Raw genomic sequence first — 12,359 nt, 5'->3', positions numbered from 1 at the left:
AAACTAAAATTATCAACTGTGACCTTTCCAGAGCAGAGTCATTTCTGCTCTTGTTAAATTTCCTCTTTTTACAAGGTCAGGGCTCAGAGTGAGTGACCTGCTACAATCTCCAAAGGGCCATAAATTGTAGAAAGTGCCCATTGTCCTCCCTCATGCTCTTTGGTTAGAAGTACTAGAAGCCCATTCAAACTAGCTTAAGCTTGGGCAGCCTGGGTGGCTCAGCAGTTTAGCGCCACCTTCAGCCCAGAGATCCTGGAGACCCGGGATCTAGTCCCACATCAGGCTCCCTGCATGGAGCCTGCTTCTCCCTTGGCCTGTGTCTCTGCCTCTCTCTCTCTCTCTCTCTCTCTCTCTCTCTCTCTCTCTGTGTCTCTCATGAATAAATAAATAAAATCTTAAAAAAAAAAAAAAAACTAGATTAGCTCCTTGCGGATCCTGCGCCAGAGGAGACACACGCAGCTAACCTGGTCTCATTCTGGTCTCATTCACGCGACTCTTACAGCCACTAGTCTCGGGGCACAATGGCAACTCTTAAGGAAAAACTGATTGCACCAGTTGCAGAAGAAGAGGCTGTGATCCCAAACAATAAGATCACTGTAGTGGGTGTTGGACAAGTTGGTATGGCATGTGCCATCAGCATTCTGGGAAAGTCTCTGGCTGATGAACTTGCCCTTGTGGATGTTTTAGAAGATAAACTCAAAGGAGAAATGATGGATCTACAGCATGGGAGCTTATTTCTACAGACACCTAAAATTGTGGCAAATAAAGATTACTCTGTGACTGCAGGAGTCCACCAGCAGGAGGGAGAGAGCCACCTCAATCTGGTGCAAAGGAATGTTAATGTCTTCAAATTCATTATTCCTCAGATAGTCAAGTACAGTCCTGATTGTATCATAATTGTGGTTTCCAACCCAATGGATATTCTTACATATGTTACCTGGAAACTAAGTGGACTACCCAAGCACCGTGTGATTGGAAGTGGGTGTAATCTGGATTCTGCTAGATTTCGCTATTTTATGGCTGAAAAATTTAGCATTCATCCCAGCAGCTGCCATGGATGGATTTTGGGAGAACATAGCGACTCAAGTGTGGCTGTGTGGAGCAGAGTGAATGTGGCAGGTGTTTCTCTTCAGGAACTGAATCCAGAAATGGGAACAGATAACAACAGTGAAAATTGGAAGGAAGTGCATAAGATGGTGGTTGAAAGTGCCTATGAAGTCATCAAGCTAAAAGGATATACCAACTGGGCTATTGGATTAAGTGTGGCTGATCTCATTGAATCCATGTTGAAAAATCTCTCCAGGATTCATCCAGTATCAACAATGGTGAAGGGTATGTATGGTATTGAGAACGAAGTCTTCCTGAGTCTTCCGTGTATCCTGAATGCTCGGGGCTTAATCAGTGTGATCAATCAGAAGCTGAAGGATGATGAGGTTGCCCAGCTCAAGAAAAGTGCAGATACCTTGTGGGATATCCAGAAAGACCTAAAAGATCTGTGACTTCTGGCTTCTAGACTGTAGAAATTTAAAACCAAGATGTGATTAACTGTGAGCCTTTAGTTTTTCATCCATATACATGGATGACAGTTTGCTTTTATCTTCCTAAATATGTGAATCTGGGCTCACAGAATCAAAGCCCATGTTTGGTTTAATGCTTGCAATATGAGCCTTGAACAAATAAAATTAACTATTGTAGTGTGAAAAAAAAACTAGATTAAACTCAAAAATTTGATATAATGGTACAGGACTTTATTATAAACCTAAAAACAGAACACATCTGGACCTCAGAATAACTAGAACCAGGAACTTACTAGGCTGGCTCCCTGTCTCTTCACTCCATTCCACTTTTTTTTCTGCTGAATTCTCTCTCTTTCTCTGTATGGAAACTGACTTCCTCTGCTTCTCCAGTCACCTGGGTGGAAATAGAGGCATATACTTTTCTTTTTTTTCTTTTTACATTTAGGTGTTACATATATTAAAGTTTTTACAACAGCCACCTTTTAGAAACAAACAAAAAGAGTAATTATGAACCTGAGCTCAGCCATATAATAACAAATGTGGGATCTCTCCAGATCATCTAAACTACTACAAAGTTGAGCTAGTGGATCAGAAGCAGTGGCCTGTAAAATGGGGTTCAATCGCCTTAGGGATTTTCAAGATGATGCATTGAGATGCTGAAAAAAAGAGTTGGAACTTTAACTTTTATCTCTAACCTATCAATACTTCTAGGTTTTTTATATTGTATTATGTACATAAGACCATTTTAAATAGTTCATTTTGTTTTTCAGACTAAGGAGTTATCTTTTTATTGCATCTACAGCTTTAATGATAAAGAGCTAGAAATTGGACTAACATCTGGCCTGTCCCAAACCACAATGAACAAAGAATCAAGTTCTAAAAATAAAGTACCAACAGTTAATTTTAAAGCAAATATTTTATGGAACACTGACCACTAGTCCTATTATGGATTATTATGCAGAATGCTCAGTGTTCCAAAATATCTTTAGAAACTTTATTTTGTAACTTTTCAATCTGTTAATGATCTTCAGTTCCACATTGTTGAACTGGAGACATTCAGTTCTACTGACTTTGAATATTGCCTGTTGTTCCTCTGACATTAAATGCAGACCTGGGACCCCCAACACAATTTTACAGAAGAGCTGCCAATGGTAAATGTCTATAACTTATCTATAAAGAGAAAGAATTTGAGGAAGACAATAACTGCTATTTATTAATCTCTTCATAATTTATCTTTGTTTTTTTTTTTCATAATTTATCTTTGAATTAAAAGTTGTTATGATTCACATTAAGGTGACAAATTTGAATGGGAAAATCAAGGTTATTTTTTGTAATGTAAAAGAGGGTTCACTTTCAAAATGGGCCTAGAGTAGTTTTGTTGATTAGCATAATAATAGGAAGGCTATGCAGTCTCAACTCTCATATTAACCTTCAAGAATAAAATTGGAAACCAAAGCATTGCCAGTTTCTATACTTTGCAAGAAAAAAGGTGAGGCACAGATTATATGGAATCAATGAGCAAATTAGTGTTCCTACAGAACATTCATAGTTTGTGTACATGAGTGTGTGTGAGTTTTTCTTCTTCATTTCTGGACCACAATCCATGTGAAATGGATCTGTGAGTACATCTGTAACGATATTGCGGTACTTCAGTAAATATAAATAAGACAAATTAAATCAGGTAAAATCAAAATTAATACAAAAAATGGAATTTGCCCTGCATCCTGAAGGCTTAGCACTCTGTGGGAACTCAATAAATATTAAATTAGGGTCACAAGATTCAAAGCCTACTGAATCATAAGTAAAAACTATTTTCAAAGTCCTAGGCTATCTATAAAGCACCCCCTACTTCCAGGCTCTGTATTCCAATTTTAAGGTCCTAGCAGGTATGCTTTAACAGATAATGCTTACAGCAGCCTGCATAGGGAGAGATACTATTTGTGAAGTAAAGAAGCATAAAACCTTATAGAATACAATGAATGAAACTCTTGCATTGTACCTGGAAGCAAATAAATGGAGCAGATTGAAGACCCCAGGAACAAAATAACTCATCGGGTCAATTGTTGAATAATTTTCTTTACTCTCAAATTGCAAAAATTATTTGAAAACTAATCAAATCTTAAGCCAAGTTCCAATAATTTAAGAGGTGAATTGAGGCCTATGTGGCTAGAATTTCTAGAAGCAAAACCAGTGAGAACAGAAAGCTCAGGATAATCTTTCTCCACACCTTTCTGGAGCTTCCCATGGGAAAAACAGGTTTACTTAATAAACCTAGCTTTTATAATTAGCATTTTTATGTGTAAAGGTGCTCAAGAACATCTTGTATACTTTCAAGTTGCTTCTAGGTAAGTTCCATAAGAATCTTAAATAAGACCAGGCTCCTATTAAAGAATAGGTAACTAATGATATGGTGTAAAGAAACAAAGTCAAAATCCTAGCCTAGTCATTTAGTTGATATGTAATTTGAGCATGTCATTTAACTTCTTTGGTCCTCAAATCCATCACCAGTAACATGGGAATCATAGCACCGATGCCAAATCAATGCAGATTATAGAGGGAAAGTAAATGAGGAAACTGTATTCCAGAAGCATGGGATAAGGAATTATTAAATCTAAAAGAAACCTATATGGTTCACAAGATAGAACAAAATGGGCCCTGTAAGTATTGGCTGGCTACAGAATGCTGGAATGTAGCTCTAAATGCTGGATAAAAATAATCTCAAATCTCAATGGCTTATAACCATAACCACTGATTTAGCTCCTTTGTGTGTTTTTAACATTCTCCTATGACCAGGAGCTTGCAGGTGCACATCTCTTTCCTAGTGGATCACAGTAGTACAAGGCAAGCCAACACACAAACACACGTGAAGCCACCTCTGTTGCTTCATGCCCACTGACATTCCAGTGGCCCAAGTAGTCACACAGTCAAACCCACTCAGTGGGGCCATGTTATATATTTCACATATACTAGTGGAAGGCATAACAATGGCATAAGACAAAGGAGTGAAAACTTAGGATCAATTACCTAGTGTCCTATTATGCATAGTATAGGACCAATACTTTCTGCGGTCACAAAAGATCGGATTCCAAAACCCAAGTCAATAGCATTTCAATGCCCTAAAACTGCGGAATGTGAACACCAGCTACTGTCTGGAGTCATTAAAAAGCAGATTATTACCCTCAAGGTCTCTATTGAATGTACTACAGTTTAGTCATTAATTCTTGGATTTATTATACAGAGTAACACATTACATAAAGAAGTGAGACATTATTTAGTTTTACCTTTTCTATAAATGGATCTTGGCACCAAGCCAGATCTACTCCTCTAGAGATCATTTGCTTTTGCTTTTCCCATTTTTTAAACTTCCTTTAGGCATTAATCTACAATATCTGAAAACCTGATTATTTTTGTGAGGAGAAAATAAACTGTTGATTCCTCACTTGCTGACCGTGGAAAAAAGAAGTCTTCCATGGAAAAAAGAAGTTTTACTGAATTTCTCAGAGCATTTAGATGATGCACTCTAAGGCTATATCAACACAATGTAAAACTTACTCCTCTATCTCTTGCCTATATAAACAGTGAAGTTTCAACTAAAAGGTGCCTCAAGGCCCAGTGATTATTTAATTATCTCCTGGAAAATAATTTCCAAATGTGACAAGGGCATCAACAATCTTCTTGAGTCTGCTAAATTTACTTCTTCCTTCACCTTGTCTATTGTCTCCTCATATTACTCCCCTGCAGGAGCAAATTCAGGCTTTGAGGAGCTTAAGATTGATATAATTGGGGAGAAGAAAAAAACTATACAATTATAACATTAGATAAAAATGTTTCTGTAAGTAAGGGACCCTGAAAACTTAAGATTCACTAGCTTCAGGATTAATTGATCTATGTTTCTCTTACATAGGATTTCCAGATAAAATATAGGATGTTCAGTTAAATTTAACTTTGAATTTAAAGAACACATAATCTTTATCATACATATACAATCCTTGAGACATATTAATATTAAAAATGATTTATTGTTTATATGAAATTCATATTTAACTGGACATCCTGTATTTGTTCACTAAATCTGGTACCTCTGTTTAAAAGATGGAGAGTAAAGGCATATACCTAAGTCCCAAAAATAAATCCATAAATACTGACATGAATCTCTTAGGCCTTCTCTGATTTCCCAAGATAATTAGCCCCATGCTCCTTATATTAATACATATTTTAGAATTGAATTTTTACTTCATTTATTCATGAAATTAATTTCAAATGAATCCCTCAATTTAAAAAAAATTTTTTTTTAATTTAAATTTTTTTTGAAATTTAAAAATTTTTTTTAAATTCTTTCTGGAAAGGATATGGCATGAATGCATGTTTCTCATTCAAAGATAACTTCCTTTGTAGACTATGATTTGAAATAAATGCCATCAGATTTTCAAACTGAGGAAAAGTAACTTATTCACACTGAAATCCCTGAAATCCCCCAGTAATGGATTCTAGCCTTTCATAGCCTTTACAGACAAGATGCCCTTCATAATTTGTTACCCAAACCCTCCTACTTGAGTCTAATCCTCTTGCCCTTTCCTTAATTAAATGGGAAATTGCACTTATTACTATATGGCTTTCTAACCTGAATATACTAAGTCCTTCTTCTCAGGCTACTTTTCTCCAAATAAAATAATCTCTGTAGTATTTGCTCCAGGATATGTGTCTCAACACTGATAGAGCTAACTTTTTCATATGCAAAGTCCCAAATACAGATCAATACCATGAGATACCATCTTAAACAAAATGTATTAGGTCTTAAAATGGCTAAAATCAGAAAGACAAGAAATAGCAAGTGTTGGTAAGGACATAGAGAAAAGGAACTCTTGTATACTATTGGTGAGAATGTAAATTGGTGTAGCCACTATGGAAAATCATAAGGAGATTCCCCAAAAAATTAAAAATGAAAGTCTCATATGATCAAATAATTCCAACAATGGGTATCTACCCAAAGAAAACAAAAACACTAACTTGAAAAGATATATACACTCCTATATTTACTGCAACATTATTTACAACAGACAAAATATGGAAGTAACCTGAGTATCCAGTGACAGATGAATTGATAAGAAAGATGCAGTACACACACACACACACACACACACACAGGAATATTAGGCAGCCATAAAAGGCAGGAGATTGTGCCATTTATGACTACATGGATAGTACTAAAGGATATTATGCTAAGTGAAATAAGTCAGAGAAGCAAAAATATCATATGATTTTACTCGTATATGGAATCTAAAAAACAAAAAACAGAATTAGACTTACAAATACAGAGAACAAATATGGTTGCCAGAAGGATGTGGGTACCGGGATGGGCAAAATGGATAAAGGAAAGTGGGAGACATGGGTTTCCAGTTATGGAATAAATAAATCGTGGGAATAAAAGGCACAGCAAAGGGAATACAGTCAATGATATTGTAATAGTGTTGTCCAGTAACAGATGGTAGCTACACTTGTGGTGAGCATAGCATAATGTATAGAGAAGGTGAATCATTACTCTGTACACCAGAGACTAATGTAACATTGCATGTCAACTATACTAAAAAAAAAAAAAAAAAAAAAAAGCCCCTTCCCTACATATCAAGGTTCTTTAGTCTTGAGGTTATTATTTACTAAGGAAGACCTAAAGTCAATATCAAATATGATTTGAGAATAATCTTATAATCTGAATTTGTATGCTATTTTTGACAATGTTTTGGGAAATTCAAAGTGTTTTGGGATTTGTTCTCATACTGACCAGATTTGTTCTCATACTGTTCAATAAATTAATTATTGGAATTAAAAGATGTGACCTCCAAAGTGACAACTTTGAAGGAAATACACACTTTATAAACTCTAATGAAGTTTATAAAATGAAAATGCATTTTTAAAGCACAGCATAATGATGGTAATACAATAAACATTCAGTAGATGTTTCCTATTATTTTCACTACACCAAAAGTTACCAAATATATATAAAAAGGAAATATTATTTTTTCCTTTCCCTTAGTTTTATTTTTCTTCTGTCTCTATCCACATGCTTTATTTTTAGTTATTTAATAGTTGCTAGTATAAATTTAGACAACTTTAGAGAAACCATAAATTTATATTTCATCAGTATTTTTATGTAGCTCACAAATTTATATAACATATCCTAGAATCCTAATAATATTGTAGCTACATTTCTATTATACAATACTTTCATTTCAATGTGAAACAAGAGGATTTCAAAAATTATTGGTGCTAGGGCACCTAGGTGGCTAAACTGGTTAAGCATCTGCCTTCATTCAGTTCAGGCCATGATCCCAGAATCCTGGGATTGAGCCCTATATTAGGCTTCCTGCTGAGTGGGAAGTGTTTTTCTCCTTCTCTCTCTGCCCATCCTCCTGTTCGTGCTTTCTCTTTCTCTCAAAAATAAATAAATAAAATCTTTTTTAAAATTACTGGTGCTAAATAAGTAAGATAATGTTTAAAAGTCTGACCTTAAAATGAAGTGAAATATAGGCCTCCATAACTCATTGCTATTAGCTCTGCCCTCTGAAGAAGCACCCCTTCTCTCTTCCATGGAATAATCTAATATCATCTTCCTTTTGGCAGCTCTTCAAGTATCTAAAAATGTCTCTTCAGTAACTGTCCATATCAAGTCACTTTTTTTCTAGTTTAGCTCACTTTACTTTATAAAACATTGAGAATCTGGAATATACCAGGAGCTACTCTTCAAAAAAAGTTTAAAATATAACATAATCCCTGACTGCCAACAATTCAGTTTAATGGAAAGACGGATTTTAAAAAAGAGAAAAATATAAAGCAAAATAGAATTATAGAATTAATGGAGTCCTTAGAATGCCTTTCTTCATAATTATACCTTCTCAGCCCTTCACTTTCCTTAGGACTTTCCTTTCAATATCCTCCAGCACAGTGGTTCTCAACCAGGGGTGATTTTGCACCCCTGGGGACATTTGGCAATGTCTACAGATATTTTTTTGTTGTCATGCTGGGGATGCTGGAGATTTTATTGGCATCTAGCAGGTAGGAACCAGACAGGTTGCTAAACATTTGCAATGCAGAGGATAGCTGCCCCCTCAATGAAGAATTATCCAAAATGTCAATAGTGCCAAAGTTGAGAAACTTTGCCTAGCCTTTTTATGTCCTTGCTAAAATGTGGAATCCTGGTAAAAACACAAAATTCCACATTGGTCTAACAAATTTGAATACAGAGCAACCTTTATGTTCCTTAATTCATAGTTTACACCTGAATTGATTAGCGTAAAATAAAGTATTTTTTTAATAGCCTATCACATGGTTGGCTCATAAGAAAATGAGAGTCATAGGACATCTAGCTGGCTCAGTCAGTAAAGCATGCCACTCTTGATCTCAGGATCTTGAGTTCAAGACCACCTTGGACATAGTGCCTACTTAAAAAATAAAAAAAAATTATAGAAAATGAGAATCAACTAAAACTATTACACTGATCAGTTTTTCTCTATAAATTTTATTTTGTTGGTTTTAACCTATAATCCTAGCCTACTGAGAACTTTCTGGTCTAAACTTAGCTATTTTCAAGCTTTATACACCTGTCTGTTATATCTATCAAAATACTGGCAAAAATATCACAACAACTAAGCCCTATATCATTAAACTGCAAAAATAACTTGAGCGATTGAAACTGGTCAATTAAACTACATGACTAGGAATAGATTTTCAATTAAGTTATTAGGAGTCACGATATACTGAAACATTGAAACTAGCTCCCCAAAACAATGCTGAAGGAGTAGGTAGTATTAGACCCATTTAGGAGCCAAGGACACTAGGAGTACTGTTGAGATTGAGGGATGTGCTCAGGGACATAGAGCAGTAAATGGGCAAGAGAGATTTTTATAACTCCTCCCTATGTCTACAAACTTCATGAATATGCTTCCTGTTATATTATTTCAAAAAACAACATCAACTAGCTGCCATTCCTAAGTACTTACAACAAATTTTTACCTATTGTAGCTAATCCTCAAAACAATTCTATGAGGAAAAAAGAAAACACAATTCTATGAGGTAAACATTATAACATTCAACATTACAGATGTGGAGATACCCGTGGCTTAGCAAAACTGTAATTTGCCCAAAGGCAAATCACTGCTTAAGAATCAGACCCAGAATTCATACCTCATCCACATGGCCCTAACACTGCCATGTTGCCCTTCACCAGAGCCCATAAATCCACTCTGTCATCTAGTCAGCCCTTACTTCCCTGTATACACAGAAGTCTCTGGGAGTATCTTTGCCAAATGCTTTCTTTGAATAACAGTATACCTTGCTTCTCCTTACTGAGATTCTCATACTCACCTATTTGGGAAGAATTTTCATTTATGGGTAAGTGATTAGAGAAAACAAGCAAATCAAGTTCCTCACAAATCATTAAAGATTATGGTTAGGGCAACTAATTTCCATACATTGCTTAACTTTGGTAATAAGCCTTTACTTCGTTCCAGAAAAAAAAAAGAAGTTAAAATATTTTTTGCCTTTAAATGACCTATACTTACAGCTATCCATTAGAAAAAGGTAAAAATTTTTAATGTCTAAATAAAATGATGCCTTAAAAATGCAGAGCAAATTTAAAATTGAAGTTTAAAAAGTAGGTGAGGCAAATATTGCAAAATACTAATATATTTTAATATAGGTGTCAGAAATATTTTTATTTCTACCTTTGTATGGCTGAAACTCCATAATGAAAAGTAAAACAAAATATAAAGTTTATGATTTGATAATGCTTATTTTCCTTCGACAAAGTAATTTTCCTTTGAAGTATTTTCATCATTTATTAATGTAGTTCAATATAATTTACTTCAAAATGTATTTCTCACATGTAATTCTTAAAAATCATTAGATTTCAACCTTTAAAAGATAATCAGAATCCCAATTGAATCCTCACCACAAACCATAAAATCTGTCATTTTTACTTTCCAGCCTTACTAACCATGCTGCCTTTGAGTAGAGTATTAAATTCATACTTGATTTATTATCAAAGGCAGGGTGCTTCAATTTCATTTTAAATCCCTCACATTTAAACAACATTTAACAGAGCTGAAAGCTGTTGCTGAGGTTGACAAGTGTTGGCGTAACAAGTAAATGAGACAACTGCCATTTTTACATGTATGAATTATTTGGCAGTATTATGAGCCAGTCTTACCCTGAAATGATAATTATTGAGTGAGCTGTAAGTAAAGTGAACTAATGCAGTGAGTGCAGAAAAGAGGAAAAAAAAAAAGAAAAAGAAAAAGAAAAACCTACCTTTTAGTCTTTCTTTCTTTAAACCTATCCAATCTCATAATATTTTCTCTAAAAAGAAAGCCCTGCTAAAAAATATTGAAAGAATCAGACACCTTCATAACTATTTCATCACTGTAGGCTTGTCCAGATGGCAGCAAGATGTCTGTCGCTGATTCCCTTGCCTCAAATATGTGAGGCAGAGAGTAAGCTATCACAGAGCCTTGACAAAGGCACCAGCAAAGAAGTAATTATTAGCCAACCATATACTATGTGAACTTGATTCTTTCCTAAGACCAAATTGCAAATGAATCTCATTCCAGTAGAGTGTCAAAATTACTGTGTGAGCATTAGAGAGCAATGATTCCATTCTTAAGACAGAAGAGGTGGTTTGAAAAAAGTACTTCATGCAAATAATAACCATCACTTCGTAAGTGCTTACTCGGCTAAACCCTTTATGTACAGTAACTGCTATAATCCTCATCACCATCTATAATAGCTAATTTTATATCGACTGGACAAGGTATCCAGATATTAGTCAGACATTATTCTACATGTATCTGTGGGGAAATGTTGGGATAATATTAACATTTAAATTGACAGTAAAAACATTTAAATTGACAGTAAAGCAGATTGCTCTCTATCACGTGGGAGGGCCCCACCCAATCAAAGGCTTAAATAGAACAAAAAGACACAGTGCTAAGTAAGAGAGAATTCCTCTTGCCCGACAGCCTTCAAATTGGCACATTAGTTTTTCTCTTACTTTGGACTCAAATTGGAACTTTGGTGTTTCCTGGGTTTCGAGCCTGTTAGCCTTCCAAATGGAACTACACTATCAGCTCTCCAGCGTTCCTCACTTGCTGACTGTGGATTTGGGGACTTGTTAACCTCCATAATCACTGAGCCAATTAATCATACTAAATCACGAAACTTTTAAGTGTATACATATATCCTACTTATGCTATTTTTCTGGACAACCCTGATGAATATACCATTTTATGAAGAAGTATATTTATCTCCATCTTTTAGTTAAGAAAATTTAGGTTTAGAGAGTATATATATTACTTTTCCAAGGTTTTTCTCCTGCTAAACTATAAGCTCCTGAAAAATAAATGTGTTTGTCTGTTACATTTACTAATCTGTCCTATGTGCCTAGGATGCTGTGTTACATCGCTCAAATTGTTAACTAAGTGTATTGAGATGGAAAGTTAATGCAGTGAATTCAGCTGCAAAGTGGCAGAGTAGGGCTTGAAATCAGGCCACCCAGATCCATTCTTTTAATCTCTATAATGAACCATCTTTTAAAACTCCTTCATAGTTTCAGAAGGCAGTTTTTGAAAGAACAGGTTTTTTTTTAATATTTTATTTATTTATTCATGAGAGACACAAAAAGAGAGACATAGGCAGAGGAAGAAGCAGGCTCCCTGCAGGGAGCCTGACTTGGGACTGGATCCCAGGACCCTGGGATCACGCCCTGAGCCAAAGGCAGACACTCAACCACTGAGCCACCCAGGTGTCCCGAAAGAATGGTTCTTAAAAGAACATTACTAGAGTATTTGAGCT

The 12,359-nt window shown here is 35.3% G+C and overlaps 1 protein-coding gene across 1 annotated transcript; it reads left to right on the top strand.

The window, feature by feature from the left end:
* Window positions 1-511: 511 nt before the first annotated feature.
* LOC112928107 (L-lactate dehydrogenase B chain-like) lies at window positions 512-1,535 on the top strand. Its single transcript, XM_072760434.1, has one exon. It carries the CDS (start codon window positions 522-524, stop codon window positions 1,497-1,499), a length of 978 nt encoding a protein of 325 aa, XP_072616535.1. The 5' UTR covers window positions 512-521; the 3' UTR covers window positions 1,500-1,535.
* The last annotated feature ends 10,824 nt before the right edge of the window (window positions 1,536-12,359 follow it).

This window comes from Vulpes vulpes, chromosome 6 (genome assembly GCF_048418805.1).
Source record: "Vulpes vulpes isolate BD-2025 chromosome 6, VulVul3, whole genome shotgun sequence".
Lineage (NCBI taxonomy): Eukaryota > Metazoa > Chordata > Mammalia > Carnivora > Canidae > Vulpes > Vulpes vulpes.
This window is presented reverse-complemented; position numbering and strand designations above follow the sequence as displayed.